Source organism: Panicum virgatum, chromosome 2N, assembly GCF_016808335.1.
Source record: "Panicum virgatum strain AP13 chromosome 2N, P.virgatum_v5, whole genome shotgun sequence".
NCBI classification, from domain to species: Eukaryota; Viridiplantae; Streptophyta; class Magnoliopsida; order Poales; family Poaceae; genus Panicum; species Panicum virgatum.
In genome coordinates this window covers 54853455-54877152 of record NC_053146.1, presented here as the reverse complement: position 1 = coordinate 54877152, position 23698 = coordinate 54853455, and the positions used below count along the sequence as shown (strand labels likewise).

General features: G+C 46.1%; 3 protein-coding genes and 1 pseudogene across 4 annotated transcripts; 2 read left to right on the top strand and 2 right to left on the bottom strand.

The window, feature by feature from the left end:
* Positions 1–5423: 5423 nt before the first annotated feature.
* LOC120662785 (translation initiation factor IF-2-like) lies at positions 5424–6128 on the bottom strand. Its single transcript, XM_039941862.1, has one exon. It carries the CDS (start codon positions 6126–6128, stop codon positions 5424–5426), a length of 705 nt encoding a protein of 234 aa, XP_039797796.1.
* Positions 6129–6655: 527 nt separating this feature from the next.
* Positions 6656–15488, top strand: LOC120661364 (lon protease homolog 2, peroxisomal-like). 2 transcript variants are annotated; one of them, XR_005669871.1, is made up of 18 exons: positions 6656–6871; positions 7476–7585; positions 7683–7791; positions 8349–8518; positions 8763–8854; positions 9168–9347; positions 9450–9533; positions 9698–9825; positions 9910–10111; positions 10200–10406; positions 10785–10915; positions 11267–11480; positions 12045–12338; positions 12446–12640; positions 12865–13110; positions 13290–13391; positions 13643–14171; positions 15460–15488. XR_005669871.1 is itself a non-coding variant. In XM_039940211.1 (17 exons), the coding sequence occupies exons 1-17, from the start codon at positions 6762–6764 to the stop codon at positions 13724–13726; spliced, it is 2658 nt and encodes an 885-aa protein (XP_039796145.1). In that variant the 3' UTR covers positions 13727–14172. The 2 variants fall into 2 exon arrangements, 1 of the variants encoding a protein (XP_039796145.1); XM_039940211.1 differs by lacking the exon at positions 15460–15488 and having other exon boundaries at positions 6762–6871; positions 13643–14172.
* Positions 15489–16443: 955 nt separating this feature from the next.
* On the top strand, positions 16444–18707 carry LOC120661362 (annotated as a pseudogene).
* Positions 18708–18935: 228 nt separating this feature from the next.
* On the bottom strand, positions 18936–19671 carry LOC120661363 (histone H2A-like). The gene has a single exon (XM_039940210.1). It carries the CDS (start codon positions 19572–19574, stop codon positions 19101–19103), a length of 474 nt encoding a protein of 157 aa, XP_039796144.1. The 5' UTR covers positions 19575–19671; the 3' UTR covers positions 18936–19100.
* Between the last annotated feature and the right edge of the window lie 4027 nt (positions 19672–23698).

Sequence of the window (23698 nt, the reverse complement as noted above, 5' to 3'; positions counted from 1 at the left end):
GTTCTCTTGATGTATACAAAGTTGTGACAAAAGACAGGTGAAAAGGTAGAGTCCACCCATAACAAGTGCACTTTTTCTCGTGAAAATGAATTTGGTGGGAACTCGAAAACCACCCAATTTCTGATGGCCTGTGCTTCGAAATGAAGCAGTGACGGCGACGAATAGACAGCTCTGAATACCAAACAGGTCGTCCTGCTCTTTTTTTAAAAATAAAAGCAAGAGCACTGCCACGTCATATAAGAAGAAGTATTCGTACATAAGCACTGCAAATCAAAGCGGCAACTCGAACTCTTCCACCAAGAGACTATCATCCTTGAGCTGCACACACACGACCGTCAATCCCTATTCCAGTGGTGCTCTTGAACTCGAACCTGTATACTCGAGATCATGGTTGGAAATAGCCCGCTATAGCCTCGTTATAGCCCGCTAATAGCTTTTTTAGGAGATCTACCGCTACGCTATACAACATTTGTCCGCTATATACACTAAATGAGGTTTTACGAGATTTAGCCATGCTAAATGTCCGCTAAATAGGTTTTTGTGAGACTTAGCAGCGCTAAATGTCAATTGGGTACTATTGGGTAGTTAAGAGACGTGTTAGACTCAAATTTTAGGTGTTAGACCAACGATACTTATAATTTGTATGAGATTATTTATTATTTTATTATTCTGCTAAATGATTTAGTTTTCACTATAGCACGCTATAGCTTCGCTATAGCTATTTTATAGTTTTTAGAGAAAATTACCGCTAAACTTCATAGCCCGCTATTTCCAAGCTTGCTCGAGACTTGTGCTCGACGCCTCGACCATCTGCAGAACATTGGAGCACCAAACGCACCCGGTGACGTGAGCTTCAGCGACAGTTCGGTGAGCACGGGCGTACGGCGATCTGACCAAACAGGCCGTCTCGGCTTTCTGCTTCCATATGGAGCCCGTAGCTCGGTTTTTTGAGGCCCAGGAACTCGTCGAGTGCCGGCTGCTTTACCCCGGACGGCCTGCGCAATCACGACGGGCGCCATCTCGAAAAGCCCACGGACCTTAGGCCCATTAGGCCGAATGAAAAGAGACTGCTGAACCTGCTCTGCTTCAGTTGGACTTGGGTTGTTGCTCCCGCAGGGGAAGAGAAGTGAGAGAAGGGCGGAGTCGTGGGGTGCTCCTATGTATCTTCTGAAAGATAGATAAAATATTCATTTTTAAAGTCTATTTATGTCCAATTATCTACTATAAATATGTTCAACATTTTGATTGAATTAATTTAACATGTTATTAAACTAGTTCAACATTTGACCATCAAAATGTTGAAATTGTATAGATAAAATGTTGAAATGTTGAATTTGGAATGTTGAACGGCGAATATCATGGAGCTTCTTCATCGGCGGCGGCGGCGGCGCGAGCGGCGGCGGCACAGCGCGCGGGAGGCGGCGGCGGCGCAGCGTGCGGCAGGCGGCGGCGGCGGCGGCGCTTCCTCGCGTGGCGGCGGGGCCGGTGTGGGCGGCAGCGGAGCGGGGTGCGGGCGCGGGGCACCGCACGGGGCGGCGTCGATGCGGGCTGTGGGGAGAGAAGGTTGTGAGAGAGAAGAGGTTAGGGTTTGAGGTAGATCCAATGGTTGTTATTGTTTGCACGAATCTTAAACACTGAAAAGTAAGTTGGAAAAAATCTTGCGGAAGATGAATAGCTTTTTCTGCGGAGTCGTGGCCGTGTGCTGAAAAGACGCGGCGAGAAGCCAAGAAGATGATCTACCGGGGGCTGGTCGCTGCTGTCGTCGACGGCAACCATCCGGGGCGGAGCGGCCGCCGCAGGGCTCGCCGGCGTCTTTCTCTTCGGCGGCATGGTTCCTCCTTCCTTCGCCAATACCTTGTTCTAACCTCTAATCTAATCTAAGATACTAGTTCCATTTGATCCATCGTTTTCAGTAAACCTAAAAGCATACCGAATTGTTAGAAAATGGCCCGGTCCCGTCAGCATTTGTTCGAGATCTAGAGTTTCCTTTTGCGATATTCTTCTTCCGTTTTTACGATCGTTTTTGCGATCTGACCAAGATTGCTGTTAGGCTAGGTCATCAGTACTGCAAGCATTAAAAATTGAATCGAATTAAACAAGTCCCGTCCAATGGTGCCTTTACTGCCAGAGAATAGTTTGATTGGACCAAACTACGAAAACTGAGAACAGTTGCTTTCTCAAGGGGAGATGAGGAACTTGGCCTTAGTTGCGCCTATAAACTTTTTGAAATGAATTTTTTTCCACATTTGAGGTATTAAACATAGACTAATTATAAAACTAATTACAGAATTTGTCTGTAAATTACGAGACGAATCTAATGAGTATAATTAATGCATCATTAGAGCATGTGTACTGTAGCAATTACTGTATCAATTTAGTGTCTAATCATAGTCTAATTAGCCTCATTAGATTCGTCTCGCAATTTACAAGCAAACTATGCAATTTATTTTTTATTTCATCTAGATTTAATACTTCATGCATGTAAGATCCTTTTTCGATGTGATAGATTTTGAATTTTGAGTTTTGCAACTAAACAAGGGCTTGATTAACGAAACTGAAAGAAAGGGAGATCGGATACGGACATCATCCTTGGAGTCAAGCGGGAAACTGCAGTAGAAGTGAGTCTTGCAGATAAGCCAGATATGGGTGATGTATGCAGACTTGACTGCATATCGTATAATGGTGCAGGAATGCAGGAACCTGCACCGCATTTTCCTGTTCCTTCCAGCAAAGGGCCATTTGTCAATTGTTACGGCTCACAATTCTTTAAATTATTTTGGTTCATTTGGCATACCAAGGAGTAAATTTTCTAGGAGTTAGGCATCAGTCACAATGAGTGATATTTGTTTTTAGGTAAAGCGTACTGTATGGGTACCATGGTGACAATGACTCAGTAATCATGTCGTGTACACCACAGATTAGAGCAGGGCTAATGGATCAACTGGCTGCCGGCGTAGAGAAACGCCATGTCATCCAGCTGGGCAGTAAAAAATTGACGATAGTGGTGGGATCTACGCCAACATTCAATGCATACTCTGATGGGAAGCCAATGACAATGAGAATTGGAGAATCAGAGAAACAGGCCTTTACGCCCGCTTTGAGCCGGCGATTCGCGAATCGCCCGTCTCATTCTCTCTTCGATTCTCTTTCCGCCAGCGAGGATTTTTGATGCGTGTGACGCTCTCAGCCTGCCTAATTGGCATTACTATACTTGCTCTTAGAGAGTTGGGAAATAACTGATGGTTGAAAATTTGATGAACGGAATCTGCATGAGGTCATAATTTATCACTAGCTTTTTTTCTACTGCCAAGCACACAGGCTGAGATCTTTCACATGATGCGGAGTCAGTTTCTCGCCTCATCGTGTCAATGTCACATGCCAAAACCCGCCAAAAAGAATTATAAAAATGGACCAAACAAAGACCTGATTTTATCACCCTTTTCCAAGGGAAAATCCTGTCTGCATAAGCCTAACAAGCTGTGCGTTGAAAGCCTAACAACCTCACACAGGCGCATACACAGTGCAAAAGTTTTGTCCCATTTTTTTCGGTCTTCCTTTTTGCGTATTTTCCCTCCGTCCAAAAAAGACTGTCATTCTTTGACTCTTAGAAACTGCATTTGACTGTTCGTCTTATTCAAATTTTTTATGTATATTATAAGATAAATAAAATATTATTAAAATATCATTAGTGATGTAATAAGTCATAACAAAGTGATAATATTTGATAAAAAAGTTGAATAAGACGAGCAGTCAAACGCAGTTTCTAAGAGTCAAAAAATGACGGTTTTTTTAGGGCAGAGGGAGCAGTGATCCTTACAGAGCTTTGATGAGGCTGCTTCCGCTTTCCAGGAGGGGTTTCAGGACCACCCTGTGCCTCGCCAGGACAGGGCCCATGGACATGGCCGGCGCCCATGGACAGGACCGTGGGGAGGGCCGGCCGGGCCTAGGGGCAACGAAATGAATGGATGTCGCGGGATGGATCTACAGCCGTGCATGCTTTAAACATGATGCGCTTTGCTGCCGCCCTCCATTCAATAATCGTGGCCGTAGCATCACTTTATTATTCCCTCCGTTTTTTTAAGTCCAATCTAAGTGGAAGTGAGTGTGATGGACATTAAATATGATAACATGTACCAATAATTTGAGAAGAGATGAGAGATGAGTGTCATAAAATGTGAGAGGAGTGTCATAAAATGTGAGAAGAGTGGCACAGTTCTCAAGTTTCCAGTTTTGATAACTATGTCAAGTCACAAATAACTGTCCTATTTTGGTCTGCATGCCTAGATTCCTTCCAAACAATTACTATAAGTTTGAATGCAAGTGGGAGTGGCTTGCATGCAGCCATGCGAGAGAGGCAGTGTCAATTAATTTTCTTCTTGATCTCTGCACCCAAACCAAGACATTAAAAAAAAGATAAGTCTATTTTACAACTTCGAACTAGTCAAGAAGTCCGTTTTTCAACCTCCAACTACGAAACCGGGTAACATAGGCCCTCGAACTGGCAAAACCGTCCGAATCACCCCTCGATCACTGTAGCAAACTGTTTTGAGGGCGGTTCTGCTACAGTAACATTTCCGAATTTCTGAAATTTCACACCTCTCAATTAAATAATAAAGAAAGCATAGTTAATATTGTCTAAAAATCATGATATTTTTTTGGGAGGTAGATAAAAAGACAAGGAATTTATTTTGGTTAGATGTGATACATTAAACATAATGAAATTTGAATTATAAAATTTTAAAAATGGGTAGAATTCAAAATTCCTTGAATTTTTGGGTTAGCTAAACCTTTGATAAAAATGAAATAAAAATATGATAATTCATAAATTTTTTATTTAGTTTAATAAGGTATTTTTTATTGGCCCAAGTTTTTATGAAAGTTTTTGAATTCCTTCGCAATGCTCAAATTTGAATCAAATTTGATTCCTCAAATTTTAATTTATGAATATTCTATAGAACTTGGGCCAATAAAAAGTACCTAACTAAACTAAATAAAAAATTATGAATTATCATATTTTTAATGTATTTTTATCATAGGTTTAGCTGACCTAAAAATTCAAAGAATTTTGAATTCTATCTATTTTTAAAATTTTATAATTCAAATTCCTTTATGTCTATTGTAGCACATCTAGCCAAAATAGATTTCTTGTCTTTTTATCTACCTCCCAAAAAAATATCATGATTTTTAGACAATATTAACTATGCTTTCTTTATTATTTAATTGAGAGGTATGAAATTCCAGAAATTCGGAAATGTTACTGTAGCAAAACCGCCCTCAAAACAGCTTGCTAAGGGGGTGATTCGGACGGTTTTGCCAGTTCGAGGGCCTATGTTACCCGGTTTCGTAGTTGGAGGTTGAAAAACGGACTTCTTAACTAGTTCGAGGTTGTAAATAGACTTGTCCGAAAAAACGGAGGGAGTACACTATTCACGCTTGAGGCACGCGACTTGCTTCCCTCCCCGGCCTCCTCCGCGCGGGGCAACGACGGCCTTCCTCCTCCATCTCCGCCCCCTCCGGCCCTCCTGCAGCGCCGCCGCCTCCGGAGCACCTCCACCGCCCCCTGGAGCTCCACCTTTGCAGCGGCGGCCGGGCTTGAGGTCGCTGGCGTGGACGCCCTTCCTCCCGCCTCTGTGGTGGTGCTCGGCGGGCTCCGGCGGGACTGCCGCGCGGCGCGGCGGCGGCGGCCCACCTCCCTCGATGAGGCGCGCGCAGGGGCGACGGCAGGCCCGCGGCGGAGGCGCGCGCAGGGGCGACGGCCGGGCTACGGCGGAGGCGCGCGCGCAGGGGAGGAGCAGGGGCGGCGCGGTGGTCGGGCCGCGGCGAAGGCTCGCGCAGGGGAGGCGCAGGCACAGGGGCGGCGTCCCCTTCCGCTCCGTCACGGCGGCTGCAGGGCCCCCGCGGCCGGCGACGGAGCTCCCTCCCGTCCGTGGTCCGTGGCCGAGCCGAGCTACTCCTCGTCGTCCTCGGCTTCGGCTCCTCGCGCGGGGCCACGACGCCGGCGGCCTTCTCCGCGTGGGGCCTGTGGCGGCGGCGGCCGTGGAGGCCCCCTCCCGCACGGGGCCACGACGGCGTCCGCGGCGGTCGGCGCGCGCGCGGCGGCGCGGAGGTCGCCAGCGAAGCTTGGGCATCGACGGGCGAGCGCGCGGCGGTTGGGAGGCGCACGGGCCCGCGCCACGGTGGCGGGTAGCAGGCGTCCGCTGCCTGCGCCACATTTGGCGTGGGTGCCGGCTTCCGCAACGATAGCGGGAGCTGTTGCGGACGCCATCGTGTACCGGAGGAACTTTTACAGTTCCCCAGTGCAGGCAGGCGGAACGAGATCCGCTGCAGTTGAGTGCCCTGCAGTGGTGTCCCTGACACGTGGGTTCTACACATGCAGGCCCACCTGGCAGTGGCCCAACTGCAGGCTGCCAAACTGCAGCGGATCCCTTTCCCAGGCCGGCTCAGCCAATCCAACGCGACGACGTCTCGACCACGTCCTCGCCTCCCCGCAGTCGATCCCGCGGCGCCACCCTTATCTCCACCAGCGCGCCACGCCCACACGCGAGCCGACGCCCTTCGCTGACATCCGGGCCCGCCGGCACCACCCCTGCCCGGCCTAACGACCCGCCGGCCGGGCCCACCCCAGCACCGCAAAGCAACCCTTGACCCAGCCTGAATAGAGCTTGACCCTCCAAATTTTCTTCCGTTTTTTTATTCTGCTGTGCCGTACGCCGGTGCGCCTCCCCACCCACCTCGACTTCGACGCGATTCGCGTGCCCGCCATGGCGGACTCGCCGGTGGAGCTGCCGAGCCGGCTCGCCATACTGCCGTTCCGCAACAAGGTGCTCCTGCCTGGCGCCATCGTGCGGATCCGCTGCACCAACCCCAGCAGGTGAGCGCGCAAAGCCCGCACCGGTACCAACCGTCGAGAGCTTCTAGAGACGCCCGATCAGCCGCGGTGTGCGATTCGAGTTTTGTTCTGGGCTTAATTCGCTCTGCTCTCAGCGTACGGGCGCAGGGTTTTCAGTTCAGGGACTTTTGTTTTAAACTCGCTAGGTTTTCTCCCCGTCGGAACTGTTTATAGGCATGTGTCAGGTGTGGCATCTAATTAACTCCTCTTGCTACGAATTTGCGACTTGTTATGCTTCAATTTTGGAGCAGTATGTGAATTAAGTAGAATTTGGTTTTCTGGTTTGAGAGGGGCCAAATTATAATTCCTTGTTGCATGCTCTCGTGAATTCAAGTTTGGGTTTTCAGTGGGCTGTTGCTTTTGAGACTGGCAGATTCTGCGTCCAGTTTTCCACCTTTCGGTTATTGCCCGACTTTTTTAGGTGCAGTTTGGTCACTTGTGGTTGAGCTTCTTTTGGGAGGCAGCTTACTGTATTACTGTAATGTATTGACTCACACGGAGAGGGGAAATGCGGGTTGTTTTGGACTTTGAATTGGTTTCTGTAATGTATTTGAGACTTCATATGCGTGATTGTTCCGCTCTGTAGTGTGAAGCTAGTGGAGCAAGAACTCTGGCAGAAGGAGGAGAAGGGCCTGATCGGGGTACTTCCTGTGCGGGACTCAGAGGCTGGAGCTGTTGGATCGTTGCTGTCTCCTGGTGAGATATAGACTAAAGCTTCGAATTTTTCTATATGTGCGAAGTGGTGGGCACTGTGGACATACATTTACTTACTATTTTGTTATTACTTTTGCAGGTGTGGGCAGTGATTCAGGTGAGGGAAGCAGTAAGGCAGGCGGTTCTCCGGGAGAGACGTCAAAGCAGGACACAAAGAATGGGAAGGAGCCCATTCACTGGCACAGCAAGTGTGTGACATCAGTATCTTTACTTATCTGATCCATGTATTTTATCATGAACTAGGTTATGAACACATTTGACTGTTGGTAGATATTACTATGTGGTGTTATGCTGCATTTAGATGGAGGCAAATTGTTGTTTCTTTATTATCCTGCAGTGGTCTAGGATAAAGTAAATTGATTGAATGGATTGGCAGTGAACAATATTCTTCACATGGTTATCTCTCCCAGGAACTTTTTGCACAGTTTTTGTTAACAAGTTTAATCAGAGGAGGTTGCATTCCACTCATGCACAATTAATCATAGGTTAACACCATGTTTATGTGTGCTCAACCTACTTCCTCCTACATAAGATTAGTTGAACTCTGAATATCTGTCATTTCCAGCTATAACTTAAGCTATGTTCAACCTATGATTACATAATAAGAGGAAATACGATGGCTTATAGATAACTTACATTATGCATCTTTTATCTATTCTGATACACCTTATGATTTATACACCTTATGATTTATTTATTTTTTGTTTCAATCTAGGCTTAACTTCTCTTTGCCCTCCATGTTCAGGGGAGTTGCTGCTAGAGCTTTACACCTTTCCAGAGGGGTAGAGAAGCCAAGTGGAAGGGTCACATACATTGTTGTTCTTGAAGGTCTATGTAGGTTCAGTGTTCAGGAACTGAGTACAAGAGGATCATACCATGTTGCCCGTGTTTCACGCCTTGACATGACAAAGACTGGTAAATTTTTCAAATAAAAAACTTGTTTTATTCTCACAATTAATCAACAAGCATCATCATAAATCATAAGTTTGTGGCTGCTAGTAGAACCATATTATTTTTTCTAGAAAGTACAACCATATCATAAGTGCAGTTAGCGTATCTAGAAAAAGTTCTTTCCTAAATATTTCTGTGATTTTTATCTGTTTTGTCTTTTCAAATATACTATTTATGAAACTGACTTTTACATCTCTAATATGTTAAGAATTGGAGCAGGCGGAGCAAGACCCAGATCTCATTGCTCTTTCTAGACAATTTAAAGCTACTGCCATGGAACTAATTTCTGTTCTAGAACAGGTAAATAATTTGAGCAGAACTTTACATATTTATTTACTTGTATCAGATTCCAAGTCTTGGTTGGTCCCTCAATTTACTGAAAAAATTGAAAATTCAATGGAAGTAGTGGGTAGTGACAGATTAACTTTTGTGCATCTGGATCCATATGAGATGGTGAAACAATAATTCTAAGAGAAATATTTCTCTAGTGCTTATCAATGCAGCCAGCTGCCTCTTTATGTGATCCATGGTGCCTGTGTGCTATGCTAGTGAAATACTTGAAATTATGATTGATCTTTGACTTACTATGATACTGTTTTTCCCCTAACTGCAGAAGCAGAAGACAGTTAGTAGGACAAAGGTGCTTCTTGATACCGTTCCTGTTTATAGGCTAGCTGATATCTTTGTTGCTAGCTTTGAAATAAGCTTTGAGGAGCAGCTTTCCATGCTGGATTCAGTTGACTTGAAAGTTAGACTTTCAAAGGCAACTGAACTTGTAGACAGACACCTGCAGGTGAAGATGCTTTGTAGTTTGTTGTTTATTGATTAATGTTGTAATTGACTTCTGTTGTATAAGGTATTCATTAATTTGTTTATTTTTTGCTTGTTATGGCAGTCGATTCTTGTTGCTGAGAAAATAACGCAGAAGGTTGAGGGGCAGTTGTCGAAGTCGCAAAAAGAATTTCTACTGCGCCAACAGGTTCGCTAGCTAAGCTCCATTATCCATGCCTGAAGATCTAGAATTTTTGGGCTGTTTGTATGTTCTGCACGTTTGCAAGTGGATGTTAGTAGCTTTAGTTTTCAGGTCTGTTTATTTTCAGCATACGCTTCTACTTCTGATGTGATGAGCCTGCTAATTTGCAGATGAGGGCTATTAAAGAGGAACTTGGTGATAATGATGATGATGAAGATGACGTGGTTGCACTGGAAAGGAAGATGCAGACCGCAGGAATGCCTGCTAATATTTGGAAGCATGCTCAAAGGGAGTTGAGGTAACCTATCCTGTCATATCCTTCTCTTTTCACATACGCATATGCTACTGGAGCTTTGTATATTTAGCCAGCTTTCTTTTACAGGCGCCTACGAAAGATGCAACCTCAGCAACCTGGATACAGTAGCTCTCGAGCTTACTTAGAACTTCTTGCCGACCTTCCTTGGCAAAAGGTCAGTGAAGAAAGGGAGCTCGACCTTAGAGCTGCGAAAGAGAGTCTTGACCGGGATCATTATGGGCTAACAAAAGTTAAGCAGCGGATTATTGAGTATTTGGCTGTTCGTAAGGTTGGTAATTTGACTTGTATCTTATTCGTATGTACGGATCTGGTTAATATAGTTTATGTCTTATGGAGATCTATCAATTTGCTTGCAGCTTAAACCTGATGCCAGGGGTCCAGTGCTGTGTTTTGTGGGGCCACCTGGTGTTGGGAAGACATCTTTGGCTTCCTCCATTGCAAAGGCCCTGAACAGGAAGTTCATAAGAATCTCTCTTGGTGGTGTAAAGGATGAAGCTGATATCAGGGGTCACCGAAGGACATACATTGGAAGCATGCCAGGGAGACTTATTGATGGACTAAAGGTTCAGTCCTGTTCTTCCCATTTGTTGAGTAGCTATAAAGGCAATACCACTGGGAGAATCAATTAGTTCTGTAATTATGCTTATTTTTAATACCTCTTCTCTCTAAACTATCTGTTCTTCTAACCTACACCTTTTGAGAGATGCTCATCTAGCATACTTATATTCTACGGAGTATACTCAACAGCTACTTCAAAAAGATCTGCTGACTGCTGTCAGTGTTAGGTCCCTCTTTCAGTCTATTAAATAATGGTTGGTAGCACAGTTTACAAAGTATCAACTAGAAGCCTAGATGTGACCTGGAATATTCAAGATACTATTTGAATAAACATTTTTCAGGTGATGCCATGCTCATATGCTATTGATTAAATAAAAATGCAGAGAGTATCTGTCAGCAACCCAGTGATGCTTCTCGACGAAATTGACAAGACCGGTTCTGATGTACGTGGGGATCCAGCATCAGCGCTACTAGAAGTTCTTGATCCTGAGCAGAACAAAACATTCAATGACCAGTATCCTTTGATTTGTCTTTTCAAAGTGAAGCTATGACATGTCTGTTCATTTTTGAACGAATTAGACAGGTGTACTTCTAGACAATGTTTACAATTGGCATGTGTGAGTTATTCGAACTCATCATGTCTCCATGCCACTTAGTGTGAGGGTTGGAGATTTAGTCAAATAATTACAATTTGCCTGTGAGATAGTTTATTTATGACTTTAATACTCACATAATTCTTTGAGAGTGTGCTGAGATGGCTTATTTGTAACTTCAGTACTCGCTAGATTCTTTGAGATTGTACTTTCTTGACCTGTAGTCTTATAGACTAGTGGACAATACTAGGATTCCTTAACGTGTTCACCAGCTATTTGAATGTTCCGTTCGACCTGTCAAAGGTCATATTTGTTGCAACTGCCAACAGGATGCAACCTATCCCCCCTCCTCTGTTAGATAGGATGGAGGTCATTGAGCTACCAGGTTACACACCTGAAGAGAAGCTCAGAATAGCCATGAAACATCTCATACCAAGGGTATTGGAGCAGCATGGCTTGAGTTCGGCGTATCTTCAGATTCCTGAGGTATGTAGCAGCTGCAGTTTCGCTGCACCTTTCCCATTCTGCACTCTTTGTACTGTATTGATTTTGTGTCCATAAAAGTAATGAATGCCAAAATGCCTTCATTGCAAACATAATATTCATGCTGCACCTTTTTCACTATAAAACATGTAGTGTTTTGATGGCAAAAATAAGGGTGTTTATGGCCACTTAATAGTGACAACTTCAGATGCTATTCTTTGCTTATGTATGGAGGCATGCTATTTTGTTTGTGGTGATAAAATATGAGCAATATCAGTTGATGCTAGAAAATTTTGCTGTATCTTGAGATATCTTTTCATTATGTTAGCTCATTGACCACAAATTGGAAATTGTGCTATATTCTACCTGTTTGACATGTTTGCAACAAATGAACTTGCACTTAACTAGTTGATATAACTGATTCCAGTGTGTACTTTACAGCTGCTGTTGCAATGGATTGCTCTGCATGGTTGATTTATATGTCACATCTGCTTCTTATTGTTTAATTGGAATTCTTGATCTCATGCATCCCTTATTCTGATTGCATGGTTGCCATCATGTGTGTAGGCTATGGTCAGACTGATCATTGAGAGATACACGAGAGAAGCTGGAGTACGTAATCTTGAGCGGAACCTAGCTTCATTGGCCCGAGCAGCTGCTGTCAAGGTTGCAGAGCAAGCTAACACTCTTAGACTTGGCAAGGAAATACAACCAATTACTACAACTCTTCTGGATTCAAGGCTTGCTGATGGTGGTGAAGTTGAAATGGAAGTTATTCCTATGGGCCATGATATATCAAATACTTATGAAAATCCATCTCCTATGATTGTTGATGAAGCTATGCTAGAAAAAGTGCTTGGGGTATGCTATTATCTTTACACATGGTTTAAGTCTAATTTCATGGACAACTTCAAATTCCTGACCTTCTTTTTGTGGTATATGAATTTGTACTTGATATTGTGCTACAGCCTCCTAGATTTGATGATGGAGAAGCTGCAGATCGTGTAGCAAGCCCAGGAGTTTCTGTTGGGCTTGTTTGGACTTCATTTGGTGGGGAAGTTCAATTTGTGGAGGCTACAGCCATGGCGGGTAAGGGTGACTTGCACTTGACTGGACAGCTTGGTGATGTTATTAAGGAGTCGGCACAGCTAGCTTTGACATGGGTATGGATCTTCTTATCACTTATATGCATTGATGAAATTCTACTGCTATGTCTGTTTAAACTCTGTTAGCAGAACCTGCGGAATCTTGACAGTATGTTCCTTTGCAAAAACTATTTGTAGGAAACATGAGAATCTACATTTTGTAATTAGTAGTTTTGTTTATTGGAGCATCTCAAACGCCATTTTTGTTGTGCAACTACAAAAACAACCTTGATCTTTTACAGGTGAGAGCAAGAGCTGCTGACCTGAACTTGTCACCTACTTCTGATATCAACTTATTGGAGAGCCGTGATATTCACATACATTTTCCTGCTGGTGCTGTGCCAAAGGATGGCCCTTCTGCAGGAGTGACATTGGTAACATCACTAGTATCACTTTTTAGTAACAGAAAAGTCAGAGCAGATACTGCTATGACTGGAGAGATGACTCTAAGGGGCCTTGTGTTGCCAGTTGGTGGTGTTAAAGATAAGGTGAGTGGCCATTAATATCGCTTCATTAGTTTCTTTCTCACTTTAAAACTGTAGATAAGGTTTGTGGCCATTAATATCGCTTCCTTAATTTCTTGTTTACTTTAAAACTGTGGAAGTTTTAGTCATTTTCGTATGGTACTCTTCTGCTTTATTAACTTCAATTTTTTCATGGAATACAGGTACTTGCGGCACACCGTTATGGAATCAAGAGAGTAATTTTACCTGAAAGGAACTTGAAGGACTTGACTGAGGTTCCATCACCCATTCTGTCTGGCATGGAGGTACGCAGTTGCATTGTTGCTTGCTTGACATTGCTCAGGCCTCCTGTTTGTTGTAGACTTGTAGTTTCGCCAATGTTGTGTTGATTGTAGATACTAAGTTACTAACTTGTGTCAAAGTGCATTTTTCTCGTACTCGTGTGTACTCTTAACAGACTAACACTACAGAACGTACGAGTAAGGTAGTTATGGAAGAAGTTTATCACATTCTTCAAACATTGGGTGCTGATTTATATTTATTTTGCTGCTGGCAGATTCTGCTTGTGAAGCGCATCGAGGAAGTACTTGGCCACGCTTTCGAAGATGGATGCCCGTTGAGATCGCGCTCCAAGTTATAGCACCAACTCTGCATTTGATATGGGTATTTTATTTGGTGAATCATCATCATCACGGTACTGGTATCCACGGACGAGCAATGCTGTGAGACAATGAGGGCTTAGCTCTCTGGCCACCGCAGGTTCTGGCACGCCCTTTTCGTTGTCGGTTAAGGTTCACATCTGGATGTGTATATTGTTCAGAATTCAGAGCAGTAAGGAGATATGCAGACACTTCCACTGGGTTTCCCTGCATATTTTATAGAGATACCAGCTATTGATCATCATGCATAGATGGGGTACAAAGCTGGGAGGTCCACTTGTTGGTTACTCTGTTGTTAGTATGGGTGTTGCAATCTTTTCCAGTGGAAATATGGATAATACGCGGTTGTGGAACTACTCCGTCGAAGTCGTATTTTGCTGGACGCATTTTACCTTCAGTGTATATACGATGAACTACTTAAAATAAATAAGGAACAAGCCCATCCCCCCCCCCCCCCCCGAACTTGTCAAGGAGTCTGAATTACCCCCCTAAACTACAATACCGGGAATAGAATCCCCCTCAACTCTCAAAACCGGACAAATCACCCCCTGGACCGTGTGGAGGAGGTTTTCCACTGTAGGCCCCACCTGTCAGTCTCTGGACCGTGTGGAGGAGGTTTTCCACTGTAGGCCCCACCTGTCAGTCTCTCATCTCTCTCTTTTCTCTCTCCCCCGAGCTCACCAGCGGAGTCAACGCCGGCGTCGCGTCCCCCACCGCCGCTAGAGTCCTCCGCACCTGCCTCTCCACCCGCCGCCGGTTCCTCCCCGCCGCCCGAGCTCTCCACCTCGCCCCGCTGCCCGAGCTTGGGCAGCGTCTGCTTCGGGGCGAGGCACGAGGACTTGGGCCCAGTGGCGGAGCTCGAGCGGCAGGGTTCGATCGACGGGGCGACGCGGCAAGCAGGTGGAGCTTGAGCTGCAGGGCGAGGCTGCTGACGGCGGAGCTCGAGATGCGGGACGAGACGCGGCCGGAGACGGAGCTCGAGAAGGCATGGACTGGCGGCCGGTGGAGCGTGGGCGCGGAGAGGGGCGGGCGGGTCGGCGGCGCCGAGCTGGCGGAGGAGGGGCGGACGGGTCGGGGCGTGCGGCCCTGCTCGCCGCCCCCCCCCCCCCCCGGCGCCCGGATCCGCTCGCCCCGGGCCAGCCGGAGCAGGGGAGGGGCATGCAGGGAGCAGGGGAGGCTCGCCCTCGCCGCGCGCGCTGCTGGTGCCGCCGGGATCCGCCTCGCCCTCGCCGCGCGCGCCTCCGCCTCGCCACACCTCCGTGGCCTGGTTGCGGGATCCGGCGCGCCGGCCAGGTTTGGGGAGCAACGGCCGACGGAGGGAGCAACGGCACCATGGCCGGCGGACGGCGCGGGGACGAGCGAGCCGCCGCAGCTCCGTGCCCCCTGCTCGCATCGCGTGCGCCGGGAGCAGGAGGGGCCCTCGCCGCCGTGGCCACCGCGCCGGCCGCCCGCCGTGTCCTCCGCAGTGGAGAGGGCGAGCTCCCGGCGGCGCCCGGCGAAGGGTGCAGGGGAGGCGCCGGCCCTGCGGGGATAGAGAGAGAGGAGAGAGATTGACAGGTGGGGCCCATGATGGGAAACCGCCTCCACATAGTCCAGGGGGGTGATTTGTCTGGTTTTGAGAGTTGAGGGGGGCTCTATTCCTGGTATTGTAGTTTAGGGGGGTAATTTAGACTCCTTGACAAATTCAGGGGGTAAAACGGACTTGTTCCAATAAATAAACCGTCTCCCACCTTTGCCATTCCATGGCACTCTTTGTTGGCATGTAACTAGAAATTTATGGGGGGGGGGGCGGGGGGGGGGGTCGTGTAGGTGCAGTAGAAATGCTGATGTAGGGGTATATTAGAGTAAAATTTTTGAAAACTACAAACTATCTCACGAAGCTAGAGGCTGATATTGTGGGCCCACCTGATGCATGCCACAAAGGCTAACAGTGTGCAGGGTTTTTTTCCCATTGAAACCTAAAGTTGTAGTTTTTTGTCCTTAGTTTACCGAGGTGTAAAAATTGTTCTAATTTATTTTCAAAATATTAAATATTGCAATAACCTATCTACGAGCTGGGTTCTTTATACTGACGGGTACAGGGACATGGGTCCCGGCGGATCCGAGCTGGGTTCTTCATACTGACGGGTCCAGGGACATGGGTCCCGGCGGATCCGCCTCCTGCTAGCGTCTGCATCTAGTCCAAAGCCACGGGTAGAGGGTCGCACCACGACCGGAAAGGCTATATATCAGGCGTGATGATTTCATGTACTTCCTCCGTTCTCAAATGTGCATTTTGCTTTGTTCTAAATTAAAATAGTCTAAATTTGATTAATTTTATAGAGAAGAATACTAACATCTAACACATCAAATAAGTAAATTAAAAAGTATATTTCATAATATATCTAATTATTCTCATTTGGCATTCAAAATGTTATTACTCTCTCCATCCAACTATCCAAGGCTCATTAGCAAATCTGAAAAATCTAGATATGCAAGGCCTATTTTGGTTTTTCCTCATGAGTGACGCTTCGGGAATCGGTGCGGCAGTAATTCATCGCATGCATGCCTCGGGAGTGAAAGCATATGCAGAGAGTAATCAAATCCGCAATAAACGCTGGTTGTTTTTTCCAAGAAAAGCTAATGACGAGAGTGCTTTTCTTGGTCTTTGAGCCAAGCAAAAATAGGTCTTGCATAATTGGATGGAGGGAGTACTTTTTTCTATAAATTTGATCAAACTTGTAACAATTTGACTTAGGACAAATCAAAATGTCTTACATTTTAGGACAGAGGGAGTATATTTTACCAATTCGGTCCAGCACTTAATTCAGCCCAAAATGTAAAAGGAAAAACAATGATTAGACTGCATGCATGAGATTCATCAAAAGGAAAAGCAACGATACACTAATGTTTCTGCTCCCGGCCAGATTCGTTGCAGTGATTTTTTTATTCTTTTGTTTTTAATCCTTCCTTTGTTTGATATTTTAATTCTTTTGTTTGATACGCTAATGTTTCTGCTCCCGGCCAGCTTTTATATTAATGTTTGCACAATTATGTCATAGCAGTGATGTCCATAGTTCATACATTTCACCATAATAAACTACTAATCAAATTTCATTGTGCAGGTGATAACATCTATGGTGCGGATTCAAGTGACGCGGCCAAGTCTATGGATGCAACGATTGCCCCAGCCATTGACAAACTTCCTTGGGCAACTGTGATTGGGAACCATGACCAAGAGGGTACGCTGTAGCGTGACGGTGTAATGCGTCACCTTGTGAGCATGAAGGACAGCCTTTCAGGACTCAACCCCGAAGGAATTGAAATTGATGGCTATGGCAATTATAATTTGGAAGTTTCCGGGGTTGAAGGAACATCACTGGGTGAAAAATCAGTGCTCAACCTGTATTTCCTAGACAGTGGTGACTATTCTACTGTACCGTCAATCAAAGGTTATGGTTGGATCAAGGCCTCACAGCAAGTCTGGTTCCAACAAACATCTTCAAGCCTACAGGTAAGTTGGTGATATTCCTTTAGAAGAAACACCTATCTTAACTCTTTGTTTTGTCTTGTACAATAACTCAAACAGGTCAGGACTATTGCTCCTAATATATAAATTGGATCACTTTTGTGACATCTATTATATTTTAGAAACAAATCATTGTGAATCAGCTGAGAGAAAATGATGAATTGGAGGGCAGCATATCTTATATTACAAGCTTCCTAAAATATGTACTACTGATTTGCATGATGTACCAATTTTAACTGTGCAAAGTGCTATCTTTAGTCATTCAGATGTCTTAAATCAGTAAGTACATTGCTAAGTGAAACAATTTTAATTACGGTTGGTGATGATATAGTTCCCAAAATTCTTTGTTTCTAAATGTCAGATCAATTTACATTAAATGTAACCAGATAAAGCCTCCCGGAGTTTATCTTTATACATTGATTTCTGTTCAGAAAGATCATTATGTTAGGTTTAATTCTACTCATCACAAACGGTCATCTAAAAAATTGCAGAGAAAGTATATGAATGAAAACCCGAAGCAGAAGGAGCCAGCACCTGGCCTTGTGTTCTTCCATATTCCACTGCCGGAGTTCAGCAGCTTTACCGCAGCCAATATCACTGGAGTAAAACAGGAGGGAATTAGCTCAGCATCAATCAACTCTGGGTTCTTTGCCTCCATGGTGGAGGCTGGAGATGTGAAGGCCGCCTTTATTGGACATGATCACATTAATGACTTCTGCGGAAAGCTCAGTGGTATTCAGCTATGCTATGCTGGCGGATTTGGTTACCATGCCTACGGGAAGTCTGGGTGGTCAAGGAGAGCAAGGGTGGTGTCTGTGCAACTTGAGAAGACAGACAACGGTGAATGGCGAGGAGTGAAGTCCATCAAGACATGGAAGAGGCTTGATGATCCCCATCTCAGCACAATTGACTCTGAGATCCTCTGGAATAAAGGCACTAATGGTAAGACAGGGTCAGAGGCTATGGGTGCCTTCGATCAATGATTATTGTAAAATGAAAAGGGTTACTGGGACAGTTAATATGATGTTAGATGTATCATTTGTGTCCTGATGACACAAACTTATTTCTTTTTGACACGGCAACTAATTTAGGAATTACCAATTGACAGGAAGGCGCAAGAAGAATACTGACGGTAGTTAACTCATGTGGACAGCAAATGGAGCACCGTATTGGACTCTCTGGCCTCTGCATAGATGTGTATCGTTGGATGGCCAATTTAACAGAGTAGCAAAATGCAGAAATGTGCAGGAGGAAAAGGAAGATTATATACTACACGTACACAAGTTTCCCGGTTGTATTTTTTTTCCCTAGTTAGGAAATAACACGTCGTGGAGCAATTGTAATTCAGTGCAGATGTCAACTATTTACAAGTGTCCCCAACTACAGTGCAGTGATCTAAGGTAAACGCGAATGCAATTCCGCTGAGGTCCCATCTCATATATTGCTACTGGCAACATCTTTCAAGTGCGATCCAAACTACTGGTCTCTCATCTCATGAACTCGTTTTGGCATGATGTCTGAACGTGGGATGTTCCAATACGGATTCACTTCCTTGAACTTGACCTTATATGTTTCTTGCCACTTCTAGCCTCTTGCCCTCTTTCGACGCAGAGTTGTTGTCACTGCTCATTCCGTACTACTCTAAACTGAAACCGCAAACATATCCACCCGAGTTGCAAATGTGGACAAGAAACAGGTCATATATAGTAACTAACGAGCCCAGATTTCTGAAAATCTCACTGATGAACACAGATCACAAGCCACGACGAAATTAGACCAGAACACAACCCATCCACAAATCTAAACACCAACATGTTACACCACAGTGCTACTGGAGTCTCTACTGTCTAAGCCTTCTTCGGGGATTTGGCGCCCTTCTTGGGCGACTTGGCCTCCTTGGCGCCGCCGCTGGCCGCCTTCTCCGCGGCCTTCTTGGGCAGCAGCACCGGGTTGATGTTGGGGAGGACGCCGCCGTGGGCGATGGTGACGCCGGCCAGCAGCTTCCCGAGCTCCTCGTCGTTACGGATCGCAAGGAGCACGTGGCGCGGGATGATGCGCGTCTTCTTGTTGTCCCTCGCCGCGTTGCCGGCCAGCTCCAGCACCTCGGCGGCGAGGTACTCGAGGACGGCCGCGAGGTAGATGGGGGCGCCGGTGCCGACGCGCTGCGCGTACCGGCCCTTCTTGAGGTAGCGCCCGATGCGGCCTACGGGGAACTGGAGCCCGGCCTTCACGGACCGCGACACCGACTTCTTCCTGGGGCCACCCGCCTTGCGCCCGGCCGCCCCCTTCTTCACCTTCCCGGTGGCTCCGCTGGCGTCCATGGTCGCCGCTGCCGCGCTTCGGGAGAGCTTTGGAGGAGGGAAAATTGGGGAATCTGAGCGCGAGAATTCGAGTGGTGTGATGCCGCCCAAATGCCAAGAGGGGTTGTGTTTAAAGGGAGTGGCGGGGGTGGGGAGAGGTGGTGGGCCCGGTGATCCGTGGGCGAGGAAATGGACGGCCAGCTCGGGAGGGGTTTGGACGGCAGGGATGAGTTTCTGAGGGGCGATCCGCGAGAGGGACAGCACAGCCAATCAGGTGGGAGTAGCAGTGTTTTTGAACAAATATACACTCGGCTCCCTCTCCTCTCCTGCCAGATGTTTTCGCCAATGATGAATGATGATTCTAAAATTGTGGTTTGTGGAGTAGTAATGTTCTTGGGCGCTCACATTTACATTGACCATTATAAATTTCAACGTGTATATTATGATATAAGAGCAGCTCCAGCGTACGTTTTTTTTTTTGTTGTGCTACGATGAGAGAGAGTAAGCTGAGGACACTACCGACAGTAAAAATTTTCACCGGTGCTCCACTAGAACCCGAAGCTTAGGCCTCGTTTGGCACGGCTTTTGGGAGGGCTTCACGAGCGGCTTTACGTGAAGCTCTCCCAAACGTTTGTTTCAGGACCGGCTTCACACGTGAAGCCGGTTCTGAAGCCGTCGGCGGCTTACACAGGCAAGGTGAAGCCATGAAATCGTGGCTTCACGTGGCTTACACATCAATCTAACAAGTGAAGCTGTTTTGCCAAACATTTTCTAAAACGGCTCCAACTCCACCAGAGAAGCCGCTCCATCTAAAGAGCCAGAGCCGGAGCTGTTTTTGGAAGAGCCGAAGCCCTGCCAAACGGGGCCTTACTTGCGCACCCAAGCTAAGGAATAGAAAAAATAGCATCTGTCAGATCTCAACAAGGATAGGCTGCATGCGTGTCCACCGAATTCCTCTAGAAGAGAGATGGTGGAGATTTTTTTAAGAAGTTGTGGGACCCATCTTTGACCAAATGAAGGTGCCATACGCTGGAGAGGTTTTAAAATTTAGCGTCTTCTTGACGTTGTAGTTTGGAGCATCCTCACAAAATTTATACGCTAAAGCGGCTCTAAGAATCTAATGCACCGTTTTATGTGTCATAGAAGGCTAGTCATTTACGGTTAATTATTAGTTAAAATGTAAATAGTATCAAACTCAATATTCTTTTCTTTGGATGAAGCCAACTGATAAAGTAATGCACCCAAGAGATAATATCATCTGGAATTATCAAAAGATAATATATACCATAGCAAATTTCACAAAAAGCAAAATTGTCATGATGTACATACTCCCTCTATTTTTATTTACATATCGTATTAGATTTATCATAAATCAGACCTAACTAACTTTGACCAAATCTATAGAAAAATCTAGCACCAACTATACTATTCAACATATGCACTATCAATGTATATTCCATGGTGGATTCAATCAAACAAATTTGGTATTGTGAATATTATTATTTCTTTCTATAAATTTAGTTAAAGTTTGCCAAGATTGATTTAGAACATACCTAATACGACAAGTAAATAAAAATAGAGAGAGTAGTGTTTATTTGTGATTTTTTTTTTGAGAAATTGAAACATGAGGTCCAACCTTCTCAGCTTCAAAATTGTATATGTCCATGCGAGCATGCAAAGTGTGTGGATCTGTCACTCAAAGTTTCGCTGAATCAGTTGCGCTGGAAATTGATGGTCTCAGCTATATGTGCACTCGTTAACATTTAACACGTCATTTTTCTGCTGGAAATCCGATTTGCTATTTTTTCCCAATCAAGTGAGAATGAAACAACCGTTTATTTACTTTATCTGCTGCTTGAGGATCAATTTCAGACATTAATATCAAGAAAATACTACGGCCCTGTTTAGTTCCAAATTTTTTTTTACGGTACCCGTCACATCGAATTTTCGGACACATGCATAGAGTATTAAATGCAGTTAAAAATCACTAACTACACAGTTCAACTAGAAATGACAAGATGAATCTTTTAAACCTAATTAGTTCATAATTGGACATTAATTACTAAATAACAATGAAAGTGCTACGGTACTCAAACTCAAAAAATTTCAGGAACTAACACACAGCCTACTTGATCTGTCGGTCCATGAACAATTCCAGGCATCAGTGTTCAGAAAATACACCCATCTGTTGCTAGAGAACTAATTTCTGACATCCGTATTCAGAAAAACGATAGCTTTTTTTGTGAATTGTTTCCTGCTAGGGTTGGGTTAACAATTGCAGAAATTGATGAATTTGCTACCCTAGAGCTGATTTGTTTCATTCCTCTTGTTGATAATAACCAAGATCCAGATCCAAATATGCATGACGATCCAAGCCCGTCCAGCAACGCCTGCGCCGCTTCGACGATGAGAGGCGTAGAGCCATAGGAGAAGAAATTGCTAAGCTGTTAGCCGCTGGCTTCATAAAAGAAGTCTACCACTCCGATTGGCTCTCTAACCCAGTCCTTGTAAAGAAGAAAACTGGTCAATGGAGGATGTGTGTCGATTACACTTGCCTGAACAAGACTTGCCCCCAAAGACCCTTTTCCTTTGCCTAGAATAGATTAGATAATCGACTCCACCTCTGGATGCGAGATCTTATCCTTTCTAGACGCTTACTCGGGCTATCACCAGATAGCGGTGAAGGAATCCGACCAGCTCGCGACCTCCTTCATCACGCCGTTCGGCTGATACTGCTACGTGTCGATGTCGTTCGGTCTCAAGAACGTAGGGGCAACATACCAGCGATGCATGCAAGCCTGCTTCTCCGACCAGATTGAACCGCCGATCGACCCCGACCGGCCAGATCCACCTCGGGCGACGGTCGTGGTCTACGTTGACGACATCGTCGTCAAAACGCCGCGCGCGGACGACCTAGTCGCCACCCTGAGAAATCCACGTTCGGTGTGCCTAAGGGCAAACTTCTTGGGTACATGGTGTCCGAGCGTGGCATTGAAGCCAACCGCGACAAGATCGCGGCTATCACCAACATGGGATCCATCCGCGGCGTCAAGGGCGTCCAGAGGTTAATCGGGTGCCTAGCAGCACTCAGTCGGTTCATCGCCCGGCAGGGAGAGCGAGGCCTGCCGCTGTACAAGCTCCTCAAGAAATCCGACACCTTTGTCTGGGCGGAGGAGGCACATGTGGCCCTCGACCGCCTCAAGACCCTCTTATCCTCTCCACCGGTGCTCGTGGCACCGAATCCATGTGAACCCCTTTTGCTTTACCTGGCAGTCACTAACCATGTGGTCAGCGCCGCTCTGGTAGTTGAAAGGGAAGAACAGGGACACGCCCTCAAGGTCCAACGCCTCGTGTACTTTGTAAGCGAAGTACTGACTGACACCAAGTCGCGGTACTCGCAAACACAGAAACTTCTTTACGGCGTCATCATGGTGGCCAAGAAGCTGCAACACTATTTCACCGAGCACGAGGTGTCGGTCATCACCTCGTTCCCACTTGGTGAAGTTGTTCGCAACCGCGACGTCGTGGGGCGGATTTCTAAATGGGCAGTCGAGCTGATGGCCTATGACGTCAAGTTCATGCTACGCACGGCGATAAAGTCTCAGGCTCTGGCCGACTTCATTGCCGAGTGGACGGAAGTTCAAGCCCCGACCCCAGAAATCTCTCACGAGTACTGGACCCTCTACTTCGACGGGTCGGTCATGGGACCCGGCGTGGGGGCCGGGGTTGTCCTGGTCTCCCAGAGGGAGGCAAGTTCCAGTACGCAGTCCACCTCCACTTCCCCGCGTCAAACAACGTCGCCGAGTATGAGGCGCTCATCAGCGGCCTCCGCATAGCCATCGCCATCAGGGCAACCCGCCTGTACATCTACGGCGACTCCAAGCTGGTAATCAACTAGGTCATGAAGAACTCCAACTGCGAGAGCCCTCTCATGGACGCATACTGCCAGGAAGTCCGTAGGCTAGAAGGGAGATTCCGGGGTGTGGAGCTCCACCACATCCCACGGAAGCAAAACTCCGATGCGGACGCTCTTACAAAGATGGCCATCGAGCGCAAGCCGGCGCCTAGTGGCATTTTCGTTAACGACCTGAACGCGCCGTCAGCAAGAGAGAAGCAGCTGGCCGCAGAGTGGACAAAAACAGAGG

What these genes read in the sequence shown, in the direction of transcription:
- LOC120662785 (XM_039941862.1), bottom strand. Translation starts at nt 6,128, where the DNA reads ATGCCCAAGCTTCGCTGGCGACCTCCGCGCCGCCGCGCGCGCGCCGAC.
- LOC120661364 (XM_039940211.1), top strand. Translation starts at nt 6,762, where the DNA reads ATGGCGGACTCGCCGGTGGAGCTGCCGAGCCGGCTCGCCATACTGCCG. An exon ending in AATTTCTACTGCGCCAACAG is followed by an intron (nt 9,534 to 9,697) that starts GTTCGCTAGCTA and finishes GCTAATTTGCAG; the next exon opens with ATGAGGGCTATTAAAGAGGA. An exon ending in CATGCTCAAAGGGAGTTGAG is followed by an intron (nt 9,826 to 9,909) that starts GTAACCTATCCT and finishes TTTCTTTTACAG; the next exon opens with GCGCCTACGAAAGATGCAAC.
- LOC120661363 (XM_039940210.1), bottom strand. Translation starts at nt 19,574, where the DNA reads ATGGACGCCAGCGGAGCCACCGGGAAGGTGAAGAAGGGGGCGGCCGGG.